Source organism: Nycticebus coucang, chromosome 3, assembly GCF_027406575.1.
Source record: "Nycticebus coucang isolate mNycCou1 chromosome 3, mNycCou1.pri, whole genome shotgun sequence".
In the NCBI taxonomy this organism is placed as follows: domain Eukaryota; kingdom Metazoa; phylum Chordata; class Mammalia; order Primates; family Lorisidae; genus Nycticebus; species Nycticebus coucang.
Window position 1 is genome coordinate 96,304,923 of NC_069782.1, and position 24,250 is coordinate 96,329,172.

Below are 24,250 nucleotides of genomic sequence, written 5' to 3' on the forward strand. Positions count from 1 at the left end.
CCTGGCAGGCACCTGGTAACTACTGGCTGGGTGTACAAAGTGTTAAGTGAGGGGATCAGCAGTGCAGGGGCTGCTGCCTGCTTCCTGCCCCGCTGCTCGAGATGGCGGGGAGGGCCGATGGTGACATCTGCCAGCTTCCTCATAGACACAGGGAGGACAAAGTCTAGCAGGAACAGTGTCCATCTTGAGAGCCTTCCCTTGTGCTGTCACTACAGGGAGGTTGCCTTGCAAAGAGCTGGGGGACTTCTCGCTCAGGCTCGCTCAGGGCAGGAAGAAGGAAACACTCAGGCAGGTGGCACATGTGTTCTGAGGGCCATGCCCCTACCAGGCCCCTCACCTGTGCAGGCCTCATTCTTGCTGGCTAATTACCTGCTGCATAAACCACTCTCAACCAGAGCCTCGATCTGTGGGCTCCAATGTTCCTCCAGCTTCAGGAAACATGGCAGCTGCAAGCCCACCCCACATGTGCTGGTGGGGCATCTGCATCTGGGCAGGGAGAGTGGCCCAGGGGATGCTGGGGCTCTTGGGGTTTTAGGAGAGTCTTAGACAAGTGTTGCCCTGGTGTCTGGAGTTCTACTTTAGAAAGGCATGGCCAAAACGATAGCTCCAGGCTGGAGTCTGGGGCAGGTCACACTGCTGGGAAGATCCTTAGAGGGAGGGACTGCTCCCTTCATTATGAGGATGCAGGACCCCAGGGGACTGGTTTCTTCATAAGTCTCCAAAATGTAAATCTTCCTCATAAGTATTTATGATGCTGCAGATTTAACATAATAAAACACTTGGCGATTATGGATGAGCCAGTCAAAGAAAGCCAGGGTTCTCCAGGAGGGGAGAAAAGAAGATGCTTCAATCTCGCGCATTAAATAAAAAACAGCTTAGCCTCAAACCATCTTCCCATAGCTTGGATCCAGATGGAGGCCTGGGAGCATTTCCCCACACCGCCCCCGCCCCTCCCCTAGAGCCCAGGAGAGGCAAGGGCAGGCCAGGCACCCCTCTAGAGAACTTCCCATAACTGCCCATCTCAGGAGGGGGATGGCCTAGAGCTCCCACCCGGCTGGAGACAGACCAGCCCTGCTGGACCACCCCCTACCTTCTCTGAAGCCTATAGCCCTGAAATGGGACTCTCCATAGATTAACAGAAGGCTCTGCTACCGGGTGGGTCAGTGGAAAGCTGGGGAACTAGGTGGCATGTGGCCCAGAGGTCCCAACCACAGATCCAGGATGAGAAGTCTCCTGTTTGAATCGAATCCTGACTCTACTTCATGGCTATGTGGCCCTAGCAGGTCAGCTCCGTGAGCCTGCTTTCCCTCCTCAAAGCAAGGTCACAACAGTTTCCTGCTCTCAGGCTGCTGCAAGGGTTAAAGGAGAAACTGCATCTGCAGATAAGAATGCTCAGAAGTGCTGACTATTGTTGCCAGATCCCCAGTGCCCTGAGGCCGCTGCTGCTGCAGACCCACTGTCCCAGGCAAGCTTCTGGCCTGCTGGACCCCTAAACCACACAGAAAGAGACTGCCAGCTACGCAGCAAGCTGTGGTGGCCCTAAGGTCCCTATGGTTTTGATCTCCACTTGGAAAATGGGGCAGTGTCACTGCCTCCCTCCTGGGGTGCTGCTTATGTCCTTAGGGCCATGCCAAAGGGTAACCAAGGGATTGTATTACACCCACCACAGTATAGTTGGGAAGGTAATTCTGGATCTGGAAGAGGGTAGGAGGAGTTCTCATTTATGCAAGTCTGGGATATCTGGGCTTGACAAACACCCCTGTCTTGGGGACTGGCTCAATGAATGTACAGAGGATCATTAGAGAGGCTGAGGGTTCCCAATCAACATGGCTGTCGTCCCTCTCTTCCTCACCGTCCTCTGGCCTGCCCTTGCCTTCCTCAGACCCTCTCCTCTTGCAGGGTGCTGCCAGGACCCCCACTCTGCTCTCCAGGAGTTGGTAGTGCCAAGGGAACACTGGCATGGCTCCTATTGCCATTCTTCCATTGTCCTGGGTAAGTCTCTGCAGGCTGCCTCCCAGCCTCTGGGACTGTGTGATAGCCCTGTGTGCTGGGGAAGGCCAGCTGGCTTGCAAGAAGGGCTGTGAGGTCCTCAGGCCCATCTAAGCACTGATCTCCTCACTCTTCCAGACTGCACTTGGGCTTTAAGATAGGTGCAAATCCTTTGCCACTCCTTCCATCAGGAGGTAGAGTCTATGTCCTCTTGAAAAAGCAGACTTTGTAACTGCCTTGCCCAGTGAAGTATGGTTAAGGGTAGCTTCTCCTTGCTCTCTTGGGACATTTTCTCTTCAGCCACAATGTAAGCAGTCCCATGACCCTGAGGCCTACAGGGATAGACTACAAGGAGAGTAGGAGGGAGGAAAGGAGAGAGAGAGAATGAATGAATACGAGTATGACTTCAACCGTAGGAGAGATAGTAAGCCATATGTGTCAGCTGAGTCTGGATAACCCCCAGAACATGAGAAATACCAATTATGACTATTGTTTTAAGCCAGTATGCTTTGGGATCATATGATTGAGCAACAGATAATGAAATAGCCCCATAGCATAATATGTTTAGAAAGACTGATCTGGTGTTCAGTCAGCCACGGTATATTCCCTGAAGCTAGACCTGTTTTAGAATCCTGTTCAACCAATGATCCAGCAGTCACTACAGATGACTGCAAAAGAGCTGAGAAAAATAGATTTACTATCAGTGAGCTAAGGTTTCAGTAGGCCATGCCCAGGGAAGCCAGGTTTCTGGACCATAAGTAACCACTACCATTATCACTTAGCAACAGCATAGGGAAAATATGGGCAAAGCAGTTAGGATTGCTATCCATGTCAACTCCAGCTGAGAATGGCCAGCAACAGCCATGGGGCATGCTAATTTGCCTGGCTGTCTCCTAAATAACTCCTTCCATGGTGCATCCAGATGGAGCCTCTCCTAGCCCTGACCAATACAATGTCAGAAACTCCTCCTTGGCCTATTCTGTGAGTGGCTGACACACCAGCTGGTGTTACCAGCTTAGCACTGAACCATCAGGCCACTATTCTGAGCCACCTGCTTGCAGCCACTGAGATAGGCTTTCCTGAGAAGAGAAAGGAGGAAGACGTCTGGATGCCCACACACCTCCCACTGGCTGCTGCCATGATGTCACAGCAGTGTCCCAATGGCCACTGGAAAGTAAGAATCCAGCTCCCCAGTGGGCATCTGCTCTCTCAATCTTCATGGATGAATCTGAGCTGCCTGGCTTCTACTTTGGTGACCACCATTAGAGTAGGCAGAGAGAAAGCAGATGTGGACGAGAGGGGCACTTGGAGGCAGGAGGGGAGGGTGGGGCCTTACTGGAGGGCGGCCTACCTGTTGACAAGCAGGAAGTTGGCCAGGAGGCACGGCAAGGAAGGCACGGAGGAGGCGATGACGAGGTAGCTCTCAAAGTAGTTCTGGAAGCACACAAGCAAGAGGCTGCTGATGTCATTCGGGATGGAGGCAAAAGCCCACCCCAGAGCAGGGACAGGGCTCCTCTCAGTGGGGTAAGCCCACCACAAGATGACACGGTCCCATCCCATCTCCAAAGTAAGACCACTCACTCAGTTGCTCAACAAACAGCTGTTGATGTCAGCTGTACTAACTGCTGTGACATAAGGAAGGGCTTTGTCCCTGTCTGCAGCGAGCCCCACTGCCTTGCAGCTCATGCTCCCACCACAGACTGAGGCGAGGGGACAGGACCTAGCATATGCCTAAGAAGGAAAGCTCTGCCCAACCAGCCTTCTTGGCCCATTGCCCAAGTTCAGGATTATCCACATGGGTCTTTTTATGACCCAACCATTTTCTCATGTTGTTCTTGCAACCAAGTAAAACCTCTCAGAAATACCCCAGGCCCTGCCCCATAAAAGGAAACTTTGTTCTGACTCTGGATTTGCTCTCCCACAGAGCTGCTATGGAAGGTCAAAGCCATTTTGGGAAGCAGCTCCTGGACTGGCCAGAATGGAGAAAAAGGGCATTTTCCTAGCAGAGGCTCAAGAACACGTTAGAACATACACGAGGCCACAGAAAGATAAAGAATTTCCTCGTTATAACGCTCTGGAACTCATGGTGAAAGCAGTTACATATGCCAAAACTCAGAGAATGTCCACTCCCAAGGATAGACTGGGCTGTGTGTGGTATCCCTTAACATGCCCGTCTTTAAAAAGTAAATACAACACAATGCTGGAAGGAGCTGTTGTATCTGTCTTGGCTTTGGTCTTTGTAGACCACAAAGCCCCAGGTTGGTAATCATGGGTTTAAGCTGACACACGTACCCAGCATTTACTGGGTAGCAAATACAAGGACTTTATGTAAATTATATTGTTTAACCCTAAAAAACAAATAAAAAGTAAGACAGTTAGCTGAGAAAATATTTTGCGTACAAACGCGTCAAGGACAAAGAATGAGTGTTGCCTCTTTATCTACTTCCTGTGGCAATGGAGGCCTGGTCATTGTCTACAGAGACTCAGAGACTGTATCTTGCTTTATAAGGTTTCTTAACTCTGTAAATCTATCTTTCTCTTCTGCAATAAACTTTGTTTAAAAAACTTTTGCCTTAAAAAAAAAAAAAATGAATGCAAAGAACTTGCCAATGTCCAAAGAACTGGCCAAGTGTAGTGTGGCTCTTGCTCACTAGAACATGGTGTGCCCCATGAGGAGTGTAAGATAGAGCGTGAAGATCTTCTAACAGCTCAAAACACCACAAGAAGACATGTGAGAATCTTGTGGTGGTGTTGTTTGCCAGATCCCAGAACGGAAGCATGGGAGTTCCAGGTTGGTGTGGGGTGGGGATGGGGAGGTCAGGTGCTTGGGGGAATGGGAATGAGTATGGGTTTGGGGAAAGTCCCATAGAAGATGGGATGTGGGTCTGACTTTGAAAGAGGGGGTCAGACTTCTCCTTTCTGGGAGAATGTGATTGCAACCTGGAGACCAAGAAAGAAAGATGTCACAATGGGATCCTTTTAGTCTGAAGCACAGACCGTGGTCCCCTTTTAAGCCTGGAGAGTATTTTGTGGCTTTTGAAATCCACACCCAGAATATAAGGCCAGAGTGGCCTTGCAATTAAAATGATAATCACAGCTAGTGTGATCCATCAACCATGAGCCTTAGAAATAGCCTTCCGCCTTTGAGGTGCACCTCATTGTTCCTGCCCTGATGGGCTCAGCAGAGCCTGGACTGGTCTGGGGCATCAGTCAATTACATCTTGACACAGTGGTTGGGCCTCTGTGAGGCTGGGTGAGAGCAAAGGAGAAAGTTCCTTAGGAAGAGCAGGCTGCAGATGGGGACTGGCCAAGACTGCCCGCGGCAGGACACCTTCATTCATGGCTGCTCAATCTGTGCCTGGCTGTCATGAGGGAAGCAGAATCTCAGTTTTTGTTTCTTAGAGCAGACTCAGGTTCTTTGAATGCTTTAAGAGTGAAGATTTTCTAAGTAACTGGATGTTCTGGTTTGTTGATATTTAAGCAGAAAAATGTGTTTTAATGTTGAGAAGCTTCTTGATATTGACAACTGGAAAAGACTCCGAGTCCCTCTCGGAGGTGGAAACTGTTGACTGGGCCTGTTTCTCTGCCTTATAAAGAAAACTTGGTGGGAAGAATGGACGTGAGGCTGGGCCATCCTTCCACCAACACAGAGCAAGTTATGACAGGGGTTGCTTTAGCACATCCCATGAAATTAAAAAGAAAAAACTGTTAAGTACTGATACAAATATGTGGTAATTTTTATTCAATTATTTGCTGCTTTTGCTGTGAGGAAGTTCTAGAAAAGTGAGGCATGGTAGGGTAGATGCTGAAGTGCCCCAGGATCGCTGCCCCCTGTACTCTTGCTCTGCGCCATTGAGGGTCCTGCATGTGGGCAGGACCTGCGGCTGCTTCCAACCACGCAAACAAAGGAAAGGCAACGGGGGAGTGTGACTCTGTCTTTCTCCTTTCTCAGGACTCTCTCTTTCTCCTTTGCTGACTATAAGGAGGCAGGTGGCCGTGGTGGGTGACCCCAAGATGCTGAGCACATTCTCCAGCCAACACTCAGCAGGAAACTGGGTGAAGCTCTCATGCCTTCAACCATAAGAACCCCAATTCTATAAACAACCCTAGTGAGCTTGGTAGTGATCGTTCTCCAATTGAGCCTCAGCTGAGGCTTCTGCTTAGCTGCCAGGGCAGTGCTGGCGCATGTGGGACTGACCCCTTGAAAGGGCTGAACACTGTGCGATTACCAGCCAGCCTCAGGGTCTCCTGGCTGGGGCCCACCTGCTGGGGCAGAGAGATCTGCTTGTGGAGGCCTCATTGCCTCACATTGCCCCTTCTCCTGCCCTCCCAGCGCCCCTTGTATCTGCTGTACCCAGCTGCACCTGTACCCCCTTGCCTGCCTGCTGCATCACACACGGTCTTTCACCTACATGTCTGTAAGGCCCAAACTGACCCCCAGGACCTGCAGGTTTTCAGCAGGCTGTCTATACAGGACTGCTCTTGCACAATTCTCAGGGGTACCATTCTTATCTTATCACAGCCTGCAGGGCTGGCGCCCCCAGGGTTGTGCAGAGCATAGCCTCTGCTGTTGTGTACAGTGACCCTGGTGCTCTCCCTCAGCGTCCCCTGACTCCGTGGCTGGAGCTCCCTTTGGGATCCATCCACATGTCCACCTCTAGAGGTGGAGATGGTTGTAAGGTGCCTAGTGGGGGAAACAAAAACAGGGCCTTTGAAGGGGATCAGGCCCAAGTGGAGGTAAATTCTGTGTAAATTATCCCAAAACACTGCATTCCATGAAATCTACCTATTATCTACCTGGACATTACAGATAGCTTTGGAGAGGCAGTACTGTTACCATCCTAGTCACAATGGGTCTGAACCTGCGTTCAAAGGTCCTTACGTTTCCTTATGTAAAATGGGACCCTAGGGTCCCTCAGAAGCCATGATGGAAAAGCCGTGGCACCTGCATGCCCTTAGGAGTTGAGTGCAAACCCAGAGCTGGGTACAGCAGATACAAGATGTGCTGGGAGGGCGGGAGAAGGGGCAGCTAGAAGGATTGGGGGTGCCATGTCAGAAAGACATGGGAGGTGGAAAGAGACAGGCATGCCAACAGGAGGTAACAGACACACAAAGACACACAGGGATGCTTCTTTGCCGCGGAGGACACCAACTCAAGTTCATTCCTTGCAATCGATCTCTGAATCTTTCCTCAGAACCAACAGGAAATCTGCTGAGCCAAAACAAACTGTACCATGTTGTCCACCCAACCCACATGACTAGAGGAGAGGCAGGGAAGGGTGGGGAAGCTCAGGCAGCCAGGGCAGGTGTCCCCCAGGGTGCCAATGAGTGAGAAGCCTGTCAGTCACCACCCTGAGTTCTCAGACCCATGTGAGACAAGGCCCAGCTCTGAGGACAGGAGAAGCTGTTTCTTGAATGCATGGGCTGATCTCCCAGAGCTCCATCATCTATCTCTGCAGGGCTACCTGTATCTTGCAGTTACCTGGGACTTGAGAGGGGCTCAGCACCCAGCCCCGGTAGCAGTAACATCAGAAGTCATCCTGTCAGGTGACCCAGGGAGGGAAATGGCAGCCCTGCAGAATGCGGCTTACACATGACCTGCACAGACCCCAGCTCACGAGCTCCCACCACAGCCTGTAGGGCAGGGCATGCCTGGCATCCTCCCATTTTACAGAGAAGCAGCCTGAGGCTAACAGAGGTGGACGAATTTCAGGGGCACACACCTGCGCAATGCTAGGAACAGGACCTTCTGGTGCAGGGACCCAGTGGAGAGGCACTTATCCTCACTCAACAAATATAAAACACACAAGCCCAAACACTATTACTGGGGCCACAGCACATCAGGATGCCCCAGCAGCTGGCACTGGCAGCCCTCATGCCTTCGCCGCAGCGAGCAGGGAACTGAGGCTCCATCAACGAGAGACATGTTTCTTCCAGGGTGAGTGGGCATTTGCCTTCTGTACCAGCCCGTAAGAGAAGGAATACGCTATCTCTTCTCTCAAACCCACCACCCATTTCCTAGGACATTTCAATAGGGAAATGTGTTAAAAGAAAAAAAAAAAGATTAAGAGGGAGGCCCCTACCTGCCAGCCACCCGAAATGGCTGGATGTGATCAGCAGCTAAGCATAAACAGTAGAAGGGGGCAGTTTGGTGGGAAGCATCTGCCAGGCTTCCCAGCTCTGTCCCAGCTGGGCAACCCTGGGGTGGACAGACCGTGGCCTGGGGTGCCAGGCACCAGCTGCTCCCTACAGGGCATGTCTGGCCTGGGCATGGGGCATTTGAGTCACTTATGATTGCGACAAGGAAGCTCATTTTTTTCTGCTACACTCTGGCCCAGTTAGTGAACACCAAGAAAGGGGGGAGATGCTCTTCAAACACAATTTAAAAACCCACCAGAGCCAGTTGGCCAGATGCAAGGCCCATTTTACGACAGGGAACATTTTTCTCTCCTCCGCCACGCTGAGAGGCCCCGTGCTAAGCATCTCTTCTGGAAGAATTTAATTCTGGGCTCAGGGTCCAGGTAAAGAGGTTTCTTTGGGCAGGGAGGCCCTGAAATGAGCCCGTTTATCTCTGGCAGGCCCTGGTTAAGCTTCCTCTCCCCTGAATGCCATTTGGGCACTTTGAAATAAGTACAGCAAATTAGTCACGAGCTGCGGCAGACTCGATGCCCGAGCAGCTTCTGCGAGGCAGCTTTGTGCAGCTCCCACCTCCTGAATGCGGCGGCAGAGGCAGCTGGGCTCCTGCGGGGCGAGGAAAAGCGATTCGAGCCTGGGGGTGGCAGCTCAAGGCAGCAGAGCGTTACCTGGATCACAGGGGCATGAAATTAGCAGCAGCAAGCAGGCTTGAGCCAAGAATAGTTTGCCATTGCAAACTTGCCACCTTCAGATAGCCAAGTTCTGTGGCCCTGGGATGTTGCAGGGAAGGCGCCCTCGCCCTGGGCATCGGCTAAAATCATTCCTGAACAGGTTGAGAGGTGAGCAGAGGGCGGACATCCCCACAATGGGAGGGGCTGGGGTCCATTTTGTGGGTTCCAAGGCCCTGTGTTTGGGACACTGGCCCAGGAAAGTTAATGGGTGCATGGCCACAGGCATGGACTGGCTAGCAAGGAGACAGGGCTAAGGAGACCCAGCTAGGCTGGACAGGGTGTCCAGGATCCTGAGGACAGAAGCAAGCTGAGGTCAGAATCACACATGTAAGCTCTGGAAAAATGCTGACTGTTGACACATGAAGCCACTGTAGCCACACTAAGGATGGGGACCTCTGCACGCAGCTCTTACCCAGTCCTCTGCCCCCTGGCCTCAGCTCATTTGGGGGGGGGGGAACGGGGTCCCCTCCTAAGGCCTCACTCCTTTCTCACATCTCCTTTGGAACCCTTGCCTGAAAAAAAGCAAAGTTCCTGAGTCTTCTGGAATGAGCTTCCTCACCTTCCCGCCTCTGTGTGAGACTTTCCTAGAGCACACCGTCTGCCCGCTCTGTGCTCTACTCTGTAAGGAGGGCTCTTCCTTCAGCCTAAGCTGACTTCTTAGAGACTTGTCCCATTTAATTCTTGCCTGCATCTTCCTTCTTTTTTTTTTTTTTTTTTTGAGACAGTTTCACTCTTTCACCCTCAGTAGAGTGCCTGGCATCACAGCTCACAGCAACCTCAAACTCTTGGGTTTAAGTAATTCTCTTATCTCAGCCTCCCAAGTAGCTGGGAGTACAGGCGCCCACCACAACGCCTGGCTATTTTGTTGTTGTTGTTGCAGTTGTCATTGTTATTTAGCTGGCCCGGGCTGGGTCCAAACCCGACAGCCTCGGCGTATGTGGCTGGCGCCGTAACTGCTGTGCTATGGGCACGGAGCCTGCATTTTCTTTTTCTCTTTCACCGCTGGCTGTTCCTCCTCTGACAGTTTCCCTTTGCTAAAAAAAAAAATACTGCTCTGACTTGCTTGCTTCAGAACTTCCTGAAAATGTAGCCCGTGCCCACACACTGCCAGCGCCTCACCTCTCCCTGGCTACCCTGGGGAAAGGGTCTCCAGGGTCCTGCTCATAGCCCACCTGTCACCAAGGCCTGGTCTCACTCCTTACAATCCTGACACTGCACACCACCCCTTCCACAGAGGGCTGAATGTATGACTCAGAATGTGACCTCACTTGGAAATAGGGTCTTTGCAGATATAACTAAGTAAGATGAGATCATTCTGAAGTAACATGAACCCTAAATCCAAGGACTGGTGTATGTATAAGAGCAGATGAGGGCCGCACGGAGGCGGAGGCAGAGACTGGAGTGATGCTGTCACAGCCACACAATGCTCAGGATTGCTGGAGCCCCCACAGGCTGGAAGAAGCAAGGAGTGATTCCACACTGAGCCTTGCTTTTCAGCCACTCAGTCTGCAGTACTTTGTTACGGCAGCCATCCCCAATGTCTCTCCCTGGATTCCCAAAGCCACCCCCATCATCTCGGTCCACCTCCGGCTCTACCTCCTTCAGATGCCTCCTGAGCACCATCCTTAGTTTCCTCCTCCCCTTCTGTCATGGTTCCAAATCAAGGGGCTTCAAAGAAGACCCCCACCCCCACCCAGCAACTCCTCTCAAGACCCCATGCTTAACCCTCCTTTTTCTCATCCCTTCTACAGAGTTTCTTCAGTTCCTCCATCACCCTCACCTCAGGTCAATCCCATCTGCTGCCCCATCTCCCCATCACCTGACAGTGACTCACATTCCCACCCAATGCCCTCAGGGCACCCCTTGCCCATGCTGGGCCCAGCCATGCCCCCACCTCCAATCTCTTTCCCACCTTTGCTGAAGCTGCTCCCTGGGCCCAGCTGCCTTGATACAACCTCTTCTGCCTGGCATTTCCAGCTGCCGCCCCTCCTCCCCTTGGAGCCTTGCCTCCAGCTCCCACACGGAGCATCTTGGGGCACTGCCTCCCCCCTCTTCTGGCCCCTTTTTGGGACACCTTGGGGACTCCAATTTGGTTATATGATGGGCATGTGGATGTGAGGGAAGCCTAGGGGAGATTCCAGGATGGTCTCAGGCAGCAGGCTAATTAGGAGTTTTGTCTTAGTAAGGTACTAGGGAGCTCAGGGAGACAGCTGAAAGCTAATGGTACAGTTTGGGGCTGGGCACAGAGGGGGTGATTGAGCATAGGGGTGGGGCAGGTAGCAGTGGCTGTTCGTTCATCCATCCATTTATTCACTCAAAAGCAGCGGCTGACCTTCTACAGCTCATTAACAATTAACAGCTGAGCACCTCACAGGCGCCCAGTGTGCGCCAGTGTTCTAGTGATGGAGGCCAAAAAATGCGACACCAAGAGAGAGAAAACACCCCAAGTTAGGAAAAAGCAATAAAAAGTAAAACCAAATAATTGGCTAAACCAGACTCTAGGGGGGTGATGGATGTTGGCAAAGGTTGCCCTCTTGAAATGAGGTGTTGTCTTGGCAGAGACCCACAGGATAAGCTGTGTAAGGGGAAAAGCATTCTGGGCACAGGGAACAGTGTGTGGTTAGCTCTGAGGCAGGAATGATTTTGGTGTGTTCAAGCAACCAGAGGGGTGAGCCTGCAGTGTGGATAGGGAGTGGGTATTAGGGGCTGAGGCTAGAGCTCAGGCGGTGGGCCCTGGTGTGTGGTGCGGGGCAATGGGAGCCACTGTGGGGCTCTCAATAGTTGAGAAACATATCAGTGCTCTTTGCCTGAGCCTTGCCCATGCTCTGCTGTTCTGAGTGTTCTTTACCTATTTACTCTTTCATGCATCCCCCTGAGGGAAGATTCATGCTCCAAATGAGGGCACTGAGTTCAGACAGGTCAGGTAACCTGACCAAAGTTACACAACTCAAACCCAGGCCTCTGTCCCCAGAGCTCAGGCCCTTTCACCTGGTGCAGTGGGTATATTTTCTACTGGCTTATGTCTTAGGGAGATCACTTCTGCAGGCTCCAAGGAGAACCAACTGGAGGGGATGTCCAGGGAGGCCAGCCAGGCTGAGGCTGGGGTGACGGCCATGGCGGAAAGAATTAGAGGGATGGGGTTCACTCGGGTGGGGTGTGCTGCTGACTAGGAAGGGAGAGGGAGTCTGCTATGGCGTAATCAGAGCATTGTGGGCAGAATAACAACTCCACAATGAGAAACTCCACAGTGAGATTCCAACCCACCCCCCCACCCCACCCCAAATGCGGAACCACGGCACACAATCCTGCCATGACAGGTCTTCCTCCGCCCACCCACACCCGGCATAGACACAACAGCTCCTCCTCAAACACCTCCATTCTTCTCCAAATACTTACTTAGTTCACTAGATACTCTAGATATGGCAAAATCCTTCTATAAATGTTTATTTAGCTCACCAAATATTTCAGACATGGAAGATTTGGTCCAAGTTCCCACTTTTAGGAAACTGCTAATTTAGTTAAGAAGACAGCCAGGAAATGCATGAACAAATAAATAGATAATATGCCAGGCAGTGGTAAGTGATATGAAGGAAGGCCGAGCAGGGTAGGTACTTCTATAATAGATCACGGAACCCCAGCATGGAAGGAACTGTAAAGGAGGGTCCCAAGACAAAGGATGGCCCTCAGGCCAAATCGGCCCATGGCCTTTTTCTAAGTACCAACACTGCTCTTGGGTCACACCCATTTGTTTTATCCTCATTTATTGTCAAGGATAGAGTTCAGCAGAAAACAGAGATTGTGGGGCCTAAAATATTCACTGTCTGGCCCTTTGCAGAATAAGTTTGCCAATTCCAGTCTCCACCGTCTAATCTCCTCAAGTCATGCAGCAAGTGCAGAAGGTCAGAAACAGAAGTCAGCTCTCTTGAATCCCAGGGTCTTTCTGCCGAACAGGTTGAGCAAGGAAGATGGAAACATTTTTATCAAGCCTTACACTCCCCTCCTTTGCCAAACTTTCACTAGGCCCCCTAACCAGTGGCCAGCTGGTTTCTTTGTCATCCTTTTCACCCTCAGGCTAGAACCTTAACAGGCAGAGGAAGGGCTCAGAAACTGAGGGAAGGGTCAGGGAAACAGGGAGCCTCCAGAGGAGGCTGGGAGGCTCCTTCCAGGGAGGATCAAGAGGATGAGCTGATTCTGATTCCAGGCTCAGTCACTGCTGATGCCCAGGCCAGCCTGTCCTTCCTCTTTTGCAGCCTGACTTCTGCCATGTGACCAGGGAAAGGAGGAAGAAAGCCTTCCAAGAAAACTCCCCACCTACCCGCACAGCCCTCACCTGACTGGGCGGTTTTTGTAGCACCCAGAGGGCCCTATGCATCAGGGGCACAAGGCTGATAACCAGGGACATGGACTATGCCCTGTGACCTGATGGTTATGAGGTGGCCTGGGGGTGCTCCAGCCACTCTCTATAGAAGACCTCTGGGGACCACCAGGAAGAGACGTCTTCAGCCAGCTCCGGAGGACACTTCCTCAGTGATGTGCTGGTTCCGCCTTAGGGAGGCTGTTTCTCTTTGGAGGTGTCTGTGGGCCAAAACCACAGGCTGCTGCAGGCCTCGGTGCAGCAGAGACACACAGCAAGGGGGGCCAGCAAGCCCCCCCCCCCACTACCGGGCACCCGTGCAGACTGTGCACCCACAGTGAGGGCACAGCTTCTCGCTGGAGACTCTTAATTTGGGCTCTGCTCTCTGGATACTCATGCTGATCAATCACGTTATTTAAGAGACACTTGTGCACTTAAGGTCCAGGCCATCTTCTAATTTGTCGAGGAAATTGCCTCTGGATTCTAAAGACGTGTTTAGGAAGAAATAAAAGTGAAGGCAGGGAAAGAGAGTCAGCCCGGGAGGGCCAGGGAACACAGTGCAGGTGGGGTGAGGGGGGGTCTCAAGCATGTGGGGTGAAAATAAATAGAGACGTCGAGGCCACCAAAGGCATGACTGATAGCATTTCAAGCGGGGCTTTTCCTCCCCCTCTGAGGGACGCAGGGAGAGTTAAAAACGGAAGAAAAAGCCATCCCAGGTATATTTACTAGAAAAGGCATGCTAGCTAGGTATGCAGTTAGAATCAGAGGGTGGAGGAGGGAATAAAAAAAAAATGACTCACTTTTGGTTCTAATTTTTTAAAAACCTGGTTGAGAGCAGCCATCCCTGCCAACCCCAAGAGACCGCCAGCCACTCACCCACACACTGTGGCAGGAGGCCTAGGGCTCCTCCCACCCTGTCTGGCTCCCAGCTCCTTTGCTGGGATGACCAAGTTTGAGCAAAATCCTGCCTTAATATGCCCGTATGTGGGAAGGAGGGGTGTTGCACCCAGCACTGCTCCTTGGAATTTTGCTCTTAAAAAGTGGGTTGCCAAAGGACGGCTAAACACCTATTCCATTTGAAGAGAGATCGGAGTTGTGTGAAGATCTGTCTGCAGGAGCACCAAGAGCTTCTACATCCAGAATGGCGCACGCTTCTCTAGCGGTAGCCCAGGCCATGGAGAGTACCTGCTCCCGGTAAGCTGGCCACATCAGGGCTACCGCAGGGGATGGAACCAGCAGGGCAGGGTCTGGGAATCGGGGTATCTGGCGACTTCCCCAGAAAATCTGGTGCTGAGTTGTAGTCCCCACTCTTATCTTAGTAGCCACGTAGCACCAGCAAGTCGCTTAGTGTCTCTACGTTCCTGCCCTGTAGTGTGAGGACACGTGTCCTCATGGACAGCAGTGCGTTTAGAGCTAAAAAGGCAGAGAGAGGTTTTCAAATTATAGCTGGGAGCCCATTAAAGGACGTGAAATCCATTTGATGGGTCACAGCCAGCATTTTATTTTATTCTATTTTACCTTTAGCTGCCTTCTTCCCCGTCACTAGAGGTGAGCTGTCTGTACCCTTTCCTGGGACCTGCCTCCTCTGTGTCCCTGAGCCCTCTGGCCTGCTCATGGACCTTGTTCAGCTCAGCTCTCTCTTCTCCCTCATCCGTTTCCCTTTCTTTGCTGGATCATTCGCTTCAGCCCACAAGTTGCTTGCTATTTCTCCCATATTAAAAATAAAAGAATAGAAATTTCTCACCCTTCTTGACCACTGCTCCCCGCATCTCCTGCCTCATTGCCCTGTTCCCATTTAAAGTAAAACTCCTTGAGACAGTCCTCTAGGTTTGCCATCTTCCCCCAACCTCTCTCGCAGCCTCTGGTCGAGCTTCTGCTCCCCACTCCATGGTGCTGCTCCCCAAGGTCACCCAGGACCTACATAGGTCAAACCCAAGAGCGAACTCTCCATTCTCACTCTACGTGGCTCCCATCTCACCCTAATAGCATTGCCACTGCTTAGCCACTTGCTCCTCTTTGAAAACTGCGATCAGGTCGGGTTTTCTTTCTTTGACTGGAGGTGGTGCTTCGTGAAACTTGTTTCCATTATAGACACGGATACCTTGCCAAGTGAAATAAACACTTGGACAATGAAGTCTGAAAACACTAAAGTTTGAAAACACTGAAAATGCTGACATAAAGTGTAGGGGTTAAGAGTATAGACACCGTGAGCTCAGAGGGCCCAGGTCTGAGTCCCTCCCAATAGTCACTTACTTTGGACCTGGGAGCAACTGACTTAAACTTTTTCAGCCATAGTTTCCTTCTCTATAAAATGGATATAATGTACTTCTGTCTTTGGGTTATAGGAAGAACCCAAAGACATCATGAAAGTAAAGGCTCTAGCACACAGCAGGTTGATTAATAAATATTGTGAAGTTAATGAATAAGTCAGTGCCCTCAGCACAGTGGCTGCACTTGGTAAGAGCTTAATAAAGGCAGCCAACGTTGCTGGGATTCAACGAAATCTCAGTTGTCAAATGACTTTGGGGAAATTCACCAGGACATCCTGTGGATGAAGGAAGATGGTGGGTCAAGGGGTAGATGGGTGCATGGGGCAGGAATTTGGTAAAGACAGCAGATCTTTGACAAGACCTCTGATAACCTGTTTCCCAGATTCTTCTTCTTCAAACTATTTCTTCCTCATTCCTTTTAACCTTCCTCTCTGGATTCGGGTGCCTGCCCTTAGTTGTAAGAACAGCTCCCAAGTCATGCTACCCTGCTTTTGGGGGGAGCTAAGGGATTGGGCCAGGACTAAGGGGTTGTAATTCAGGGGAGGGGATGCCCTATGCCACCTCCCTGCTAAACCAGGCCAACCTAGCTTCCTTCCCTATGGCAGGAACCTCACATGATGTCTGTGCCGACCCACCTGAAAGAGCAGAACTCCTCTAGTGGTAGCTAGTATGACCCCTAGATCTTCTTCTGTTCTCTTGCAGAGCCATGCCATCACTATCCTGAATTGGGGCATGGAGCTTTCCTCCCTGTCATAAGATAACTAATGGAAGAAGTATTTACTAGGTGCTAACTACTGTCTGGGGGCACAGAGATCTATAGTAAGAGAGCCGCATTCCCTAGCGGGGGAGGCAGGTGACAGGAGTTCCTGCCTTACAGAGGTGCTATGGGGCTAAATGAGATAATGTAGGCGAAGTGCCAAGAGTAGCAGTTCCCACCAGCCCGAGCCTGGGGTTTTGAAAAGGAGGCCAGACAAAGGGCAGGCTCTCCAAGGGAAAGAAGCTGGTGTTTGCAGAATTAGGGTGTGGGGTGGACCCTGTCTCTAGGATAGTTGCCTGCACATGACCCTCTGAGTATGTTTTGAATCTGGTAGTCATCTATCCACCTCAATGCCCATGAAATTCCTTGTAGCCCTTCCCTGCTGTATGATTTTTTGGGCAGGTTACTCAACCTCTCTGAGCCTCTGGCTTTTTCCCTGAAGAAAGGGGTTATTAAAACATGAGGGGATTAATGAGAGGCAGGTGTCAGTACCTCCTGCTGGCTTGGTGGGCTCAGGAACTGCGGCTGTGTCGTGGCTCCCCTGCACCATCTTTTCATACCAACCCTTCCTCATTTGTGCTCTAACTTTTTGGCCCTGGGCCAGCAGACCTGTGGTGGATTTATAGAGGTTCCTATTCCAAAGAGCAGAGATGAGACGGCATGGCAAGCAAGATATTTTCCAAACCATCCCCAACATGTATCCAAGCAGAAAGAAGTGAGCCGGATGACCTTGAAAGTGACATAATTTTATGGTGAAGTGTCTGGTAAACACTCCGACTGGGTCAAACTCCCCATCGAATGGTATCCACCCCTGGAAAACATTAAAAGGAAAGTACAGAAAAAACCCAAGCACCTAGACCATAGCTAATTGAGTTGTAGGCAGTGGCTAGAGACAAATCCATCTGACTCTCTCCCTCCTTTCCCCAAAGTTGCCCTCAGGTGACAGGCAGACCAGCAGCCTCTCAAAGGGAAGTCAGGAAGAGAGGGGGAAAAAAACAGGGAGGCGGGTGGCAGGAATGAAGAACAGAAAAATGGCCTGCAAAATGCAGAAACACCCCAGCATGCTTGCTTCCCAAACCCTGCCCATGAATCGAGGGGTGACAGGTCTCTCATCTCTGATGCCAAGAGCCAGGAGCTCCGGGCAGCCGCAGGTACTACATTCGCATCTGCCAGCACTTGGAAAGAGGCAATAAAGCATCCTAGCAGGGCCGGGAATGCTAAGCGCCTGCAGCTGGGAAGAGATGGCCTTGTGGTGGGAGCAGCTCATTGTTCCCAGAGACCGGCCTGAACTTCCCTCCCTCCCACGGCAGCCTGTAGCAAGGGCGTAGGTGGTGGACAGAGGAGGTGGACAGGTGCACATGTAATCTCGTCCTGCACTGGCCAAGATAGGCAGGGATCTTCTGGAGGAAGCCCAATGGGCTGTGTGATTTACAGAGGCCGGCAGAAAGCTGGGACGCTTGAATCACTGGCAAATAAAAATGGATCATAAAGCACCTGAGCTAAGCCAGCGCCTCTGGAAATACACAGGGCCACATGCACTTAGAAGCGTGGGACCCATCCCTCAAATGATAATTACAATAATGGTGTTTACAAAGCACCTTGGATGATAGTGCTAGACCTTGACCCTAAGTATTTTTAACACCTTAATTTGTTTAATCCTCACAGCAACCCTAAGAAGTTGTCGGTAGTAGTAGGCTCCTTTTACATACCAGAAAAATGAGGCAGCACAGAGTGGCCACAGAGCAAAGTGCAAACACAGGCAGATTTGAAGCCAGAAGCCATGGCTGACCAGTGCTTCTCAAACTCCACTATGCCTGCGACACCTGATGGTCTTGGTAACACACAGATCCTGATTCAGTCAGTCTGGGATAGGCCTGAGACTCTGCAGTATTTTGACAGATGCTAGGGATGCTACTGAAATACCACACCTTTAGTACCAATGCTCTAATCTACTACACTGCATTCCTATGATACCCCTCCACAGGCGTCCATCTTCAGCCTGCCCAGCCCAATCTTGGCAAAGAATCCTGCTAAGTCAGATCCCACCCTTGATATCTGGTGACATTCAGCCCCCACCTCTGATGTACAGTCCTTGGTATAAAGGTGACTGGTTCCAGGACACCTGCATATACCAAAATCCATGCATACACAAGTACCATGGTTGGTCCTGGAGTACCCACAAATGTGAAAAGTTAGCCCTCCATATGCACACGTTTTGCATCCTTCCAATTTTGATCCTCATACGGTTGGAAAAAATCCGCATGTAACTGGATTCGCACAGGCTAAACTCAAGCTGTTCAAGAGTAAACAGTAAAAGTCCCTGGCCTGCTTTCAGCAAGAATCCTGTCAGGCCAGTTTAGCAGGAAGCCCACCCCCTGAAGTTTCCTCTTAATAATTCCCTCCACTGCGCTGCCCATCACTGCCCACTGTGCTCCTTGGCCATAAATCCCCACTTGTCCCTTTCAGAGCTGAACGTCATCTCCCTCCCCTACTGCAATGTCTTTTAAATAACATTTTCCTTACTGTTTGTGTCAGAGTGTTTTCTTTAATATTCTTCCCCCACCATGCCCACCTCTGGAAAAGTCACCTGGTAAAGTGAGCAGCCCTGTCAACCACACACAGTTCAGTTTCCTCACCTGGACATTCAAGGCCCTGGAAATGACTTTAGGACCTGGGCAATGATCTCAAGCCTTACGTCTCTCTTACTTGTATTTCACACGTGGTAAAACCAGACACTTCACTGTTCCTCACATACATCTGAACTTCCCTCCCATTCTGCCTCTGCACAGCCTTTTCCTTCTACGTGTTTCCTCCCCATTCTTCAAATCTACCCATTTTGAGTGATAGCAATCTCTCCTCTGGTGACCACAGTATGCATCTCCAAGAATTTATTTTCCCCAGTCTTCTATAACTACATAAGCTCCCACTTTAGCAGGCACGTGGCTCTCTGGGAGAAAACGACCTTGGAAGACCCCATTTCCCAGCCTCCTTTGCTGCTGAAGTGGTCACATGACTGAGTTCTGACCAATGCAATGTAAGTAAAGTTATGTGTGCTACCTCCAGGAGGTGTTCTTACAGGGAATAGGCCTTTCCTCCTTGGCTTCTTCCTGTTGATGTCAAGGTTGGAGCTCCAACAGCTATGGACTTGAGGTGGCCTTGCATGTGAAGGCTTCATGTGGTGAAGCAAGAGAGCTGCTTCTATGACACCATAGATCATTATATCAGCCCTGGGCTGGCCCCACCAGACTTAAATGAGGGAGAAAAATGGCCTTCCACCTTGTTTTACCTACTACTCCTTTAGAATTTTCTGAAATTCACAGCTGAACTTAATATTACTAAGTCCACACTTTCAAATCTCTGGAGGTATGGACTCTGGATTCTTGGGTTTATCACACTACATTGCACAGAACCATTATTTGTATTTTCTTCCCAAGTTAAATAATAAGCAATCTGAAGGCTGGAATTATGTTTTATCAGTCTCTATCCTCTACCACCACATGAGGTAGGAGGCCTCATACTCAACACAAAACTTCCTAAACCACATCCATATTCTCAGCATGCTGCAAACCTCCCTAGAATGGTATACCCAAGTACAGCCCACCCAGGCTGCTTGCTTCCACCTGCCTCATGGGAGAAACATTCCCTTACCAGGATGTCTGAGCTCTCAGAGTCCTCTCCTGTAGCTGGGTTGGAGGAATTGCTCAGTTTGAACATCCAGTACTCCTTGGCAGTGACAAAGAAGTTCCATGGCAGCATACAGCCAATGCCCAGGCAGAAGAAGATGATGTAGGTACCATTGAAGCGGTCCTCAGGCCTCTGCAGGTGAGGGGGCAGGCGGTCCAGCTGTTTTTCAGACAGTGACTCCTGGTCAGCTTGGAGAGAGCTGCTTGCAGTTCTGTAGGTGGAGTTTGAACTGTGATGAAAGTCATTCTCAGAGACGATGGCCACTTTGGAGCAGGGAGAGAAACAGAGACAGAGAAAGTGAGCTGAAACTGAGGCTAGAGAGAGCTAGGGACTCACCTATCCCACAAAATAACAATAGCTCTACTCCTTGGGGTCTATACAGTCACCAAAGACTGGATGAAGAGCATGATTTTTAAGTATCAGGGAGAAAGAAAAAAATCAGACTTGGAGAAGGACAGGACATCAGAACTGTAAGTGACCCAGAATTACCCCTTCTAGGCAAAGGCAAAAGAGGTAGCATTCAAGCATGGGATAGGCTGGGTGTAAAACACTGTGTCATAGTGATGCCTGTGGCAATTAATCTGGGAAGGCACACCTGGTCTAAAAGCATTCAAATTTCTACAGAACCCTAAGGAAAGGAATTAGGACCTTTGATGAGTGAAGAATGATCCTCTAAATTCTTTTTATTAGAGACAGAGTCTCACTTTGTTGCCCTTGGTAGAGTGCCATGGAGCCACAGCTCACAACAACCTCTTGGGCTTAGGCGAACCTAAGCCTCTTGCCTCAGCCTCTTGAGTAGTTGGGACTACAGGCACCCGCCACAACACCCGGCTATTTTTTTGTTGCAGTTTGGCCGGGGCCGGGTTTGAACCCACCACTGTTGGTATATGGGGCCGGTGCCCTACTCACTGAGCCACAGGCGCTGCCCGATCTCTAAACTCTTTACAACATTGTACCAAAAAACTAAGGAGCAGGATCGTGTGTGAAATATGCTACTATTTGTGTAAAATAGCCAGGGAGCTGGGTTGTAATCTACGATATATTTGTACAGATCTGGAAGGGTACATAAGACATTTCTTTTTTTTTTTTTGAGACAGAGTCTCACCATGTCGCCCTGGGTAGAGTGCTGTGGCATCACAGCTTACAGCAACCTCAAACTCCTGGCCTCAAGCGATTCTCTTGCCTCAGCCTCCCGCCACAACATCCGGCTATGTTTTTGTTGTAGTTGCCATTGTTGTTCAGCAGGCCCGGGCTGAGTTCGAACTCACCACCTCTGGTGCACGTGTCTGGTGCCCTAGCCATTGAGCTACGGGCGCTGAGCCACATAAGGCATTTTTAACAGCAGCTGCCTCCGAGGAGGGAGACTGGGATGGAGAGACTTCACGTATACTCAACTGTGCCTTTTGAATTTTGAACTATGTGAATTTATTACCTGTTCAAAGATAAAAATAAAAGGATTCAAATTAAATAATAATTATTCAGGCTCGGGGCCTATAACACAGTGGTTACAGCACCAGCCACATATACTGAGGGTAGCGGGTTCGAACCCAGCCCAGGCCAGCGAAACAACAATGACAACTGCAACAAAAAATAGCCAGGTGTTGTGTTGAGCACCTGTAGTCCCAGCTACTTGGGAGGCTAAGGCAAGAGAATTGCTTAAGCCCAAGAGTTTGAGGTTGCTGTGAGCTTTGACGCCACCGCACTCCACCGAGGGTGACAAAGTGAGACTCTGTCTCAAAAAAAAAAAAAAAAAAAATTCCAGCCAGGCACATACATACTTTTTAAAATTAGTGTTTAAAAATGTAAACAATATAATTATGATCCATACAGGACAACGGAGAACTGGCAAGTGGTTCTTCCCAGAGGCTCCAGCTATGGGGGTGGGTGCAGGGACCAACCACTGGGTCACTCAGGACCACACTTGGCCAGGGCCCCTTCTCAGCTCCTAGCATCTATTTGTTGAGGACCACTCAGCCTTGACTGAGCTTCCAAAGAAGGAACCAGGAATTTTCTCTAACCGGGGTCACAGGCCAGGGCACTGGAGTGCGCAAAATCTTATTAGTTTTTATAAAAGCCAGCTGCTAGATTTGGGATTAAAAAAAGAAAGAAAAAGAAAAGCAAGGAAGAGCTCAAGCTTCCCAAGACAGGCTGGCTGTGGCCTGGAGTGTGTTCTCTGGCCCTGAGTTTGGCCCAGCTTCCTCTATGGGTGACCTGGGGGAGATGCCACCCCTGGCTCCCCAAAGAAGCCGAAACTGGAGGGCTCTGAGGCCACAGCTTCTGCCCTGGGAAGCCTGGGTGCTGTTTCCAATGAGGTTTCTGACTCTGGCCAAGTCCATCTCCCTCTGTGTTTGGATTTCCTCATCTGTGACACTGGGTTAGGGAGCTGTGAGGCTCAACCTGTGGAGAACACAACTGGGAAGCACAGAACACCTCCCAGAGGGCATGGGCGCCCCCAGCCTCGGACTCCCCAGGGTGGACCAACTGAGTCAGCCATCCTCCGTATTCTTTGTGCTGACTTGTCCATACTCAGGTCCCCACATCCAGGCAGTGAGGTCCACCCACAGGAAGGAGGGGAGAAAATCTGGGGGACAGAAGGTGGAGATCCAGCCAGAGGCAGGTAGAGAGCAGGGAGGGAGACAAGAGGCACTAGGTCGGAGGCGGCCGTGGAGGGGCTGGGGTCCTGCGGCTCCCGCGGAAGCCCGGAGAGGCTCAGGAGGGAGCTGCTGGGAGCGCAGCCCAGAGGGCAGCCGGAGCCCGGAGAACCCGCACTTACTGTCGCTGCTGCGCCACCGCCGCCGCTGCCACCGGGCGCACGGCCACCACTGCCACTCGGGCTTGGCGGCCCGCAGGCCCGGCTCCTCCTCCGCCCTCCCCGGCCCCGCCCCGGGCCCGCCCTAGCCCCGCCCCGTCCGGAGCCTCCCTGCTAGGTAAGCTGTGGGTCCCCTTTTGTCTCCCCCTGCGAGCCTGTGTACCTTCCCCGCCTGGTGCTGGGCAGGGGCAGCATGCACCCATTTCACAGGTGGGGAAAGGGAGGCTCCCACGCTTACGGTGGGGTCCGGGGGAAGCCAGATCTCCAGGCTACTGCGCCCCTGGAGCTGGAGGAGCTCTCACTTGCCCCCAAGCTCCTGCAGAGGGGCTCCTCCAAATGCAACCCCCACTCCTCCCTGGTCCTATCCTCTAGAGGTGGAGCGGGGCCCACACTCAGGCTGAGCTGGGCTTCCCAGGGCAGGTGGCTGTTTGCAGGAAACCCAGCCTGAAACTTGCACCCTGCCTTCAGCCCCCTGTGTGCTCTAGGTAAGAAAGTAGGAACCTTTCGGACTAAGGTCTTGGCCCAAGCCGCAGGGATCTGGATGTCTGTGCAGGGCCTGAAGTTCTATCACCATTGGTTGTTGCAATGGTTACCACAGGGCTCAGAAATGCCACCGTGGCTCTGGAGCCTGTGCCCTTGGTGGTGTGGACAGGTTCTCAGAGCATCCTCACTCCCTGTGCCAGGTAGTCATTTCATAGCCAGCATTGCCGAAACACTGGCTTAATGATACAAGTCTCTGGACTCACACCCAGTTTCCAGGGCCCCTCCAGAGCTGCTGCTCCCTGCAGGTAGGGGTTCTTCTACATTGTTTGTTCTTTCTCACTCAGCACTGGGCACATAACATAATCAATGTTAAGTAAACACTAAAATGAAGGCAATCTTCATTCAGTGGGTCCAGGCTGGGGCTCCAAAATAGATCTCTCCAACAAGCTCCCCCAGCAGGCAAGCTTGGGGAACAGCATCCTAAATTGTCAGAAGACTCTCCAGCTCCAAGTGCCCCTCTCCCTGATCTTTGCCCCACACTTGTGGGCTGAGGGATAGTGGTAAAATTACAAAACCTCTCTGAAACCCTTAGGGTTATTGAGGGAATTAAATGAGGCGATTGATGACAGGCCTTCATTGCAAATTTCTTTCACTTCCATAGAAGAGCTCTCCACCCCCAAAATGGGGTAGTTTATATATGTGGTAGTTTACTCATCAGGCCTTAATTTTAGCTTTCTTTATATTTGGAAAAAAAATCCTCTAATATAAAAAGCATTTTCATGAATGTTCTCTCTTCTGATCCCCACAACCCAGTGAAATGGAACCATTGCTCACATTTTACAGATGAGGAAACTGAGGATCAAAGAGGAAATGTGGCTTCACGGGGCACACAGCTGGCAGGCCCCAGAGGCAAGACTGTTTCTTCCATGCCATGTGGCAAAGAGGCAGGTGAGGCTGAGGAAGGAGGGGACAGCACATGTAATGAAAGCCCTTGGTCCAGCAAGGGCAGCGGATCAGGGCTATTTCTGGTCCAGCCCC

The 24,250-nt window shown here is 51.0% G+C and overlaps 1 protein-coding gene across 1 annotated transcript in view; it reads right to left on the reverse strand.

Annotated features, from left to right (window-relative positions):
* Positions 1–22,785, reverse strand: part of SLC29A3 (solute carrier family 29 member 3) — a 39,558-nt gene extending 16,773 nt beyond the window's left edge. The window contains exons 1-3 of the mRNA XM_053584150.1: positions 22,694–22,785; positions 19,885–20,183; positions 3,341–3,423 (exon numbers count right to left, since the gene is read on the reverse strand). Of these exons, the coding sequence (XP_053440125.1) occupies positions 3,341–3,423; positions 19,885–20,183; position 22,694 (383 nt within the window). The 5' untranslated portion in view covers positions 22,695–22,785. The remainder of the gene's footprint in view (positions 1–3,340; positions 3,424–19,884; positions 20,184–22,693) is intronic.
* Between the last annotated feature and the right edge of the window lie 1,465 nt (positions 22,786–24,250).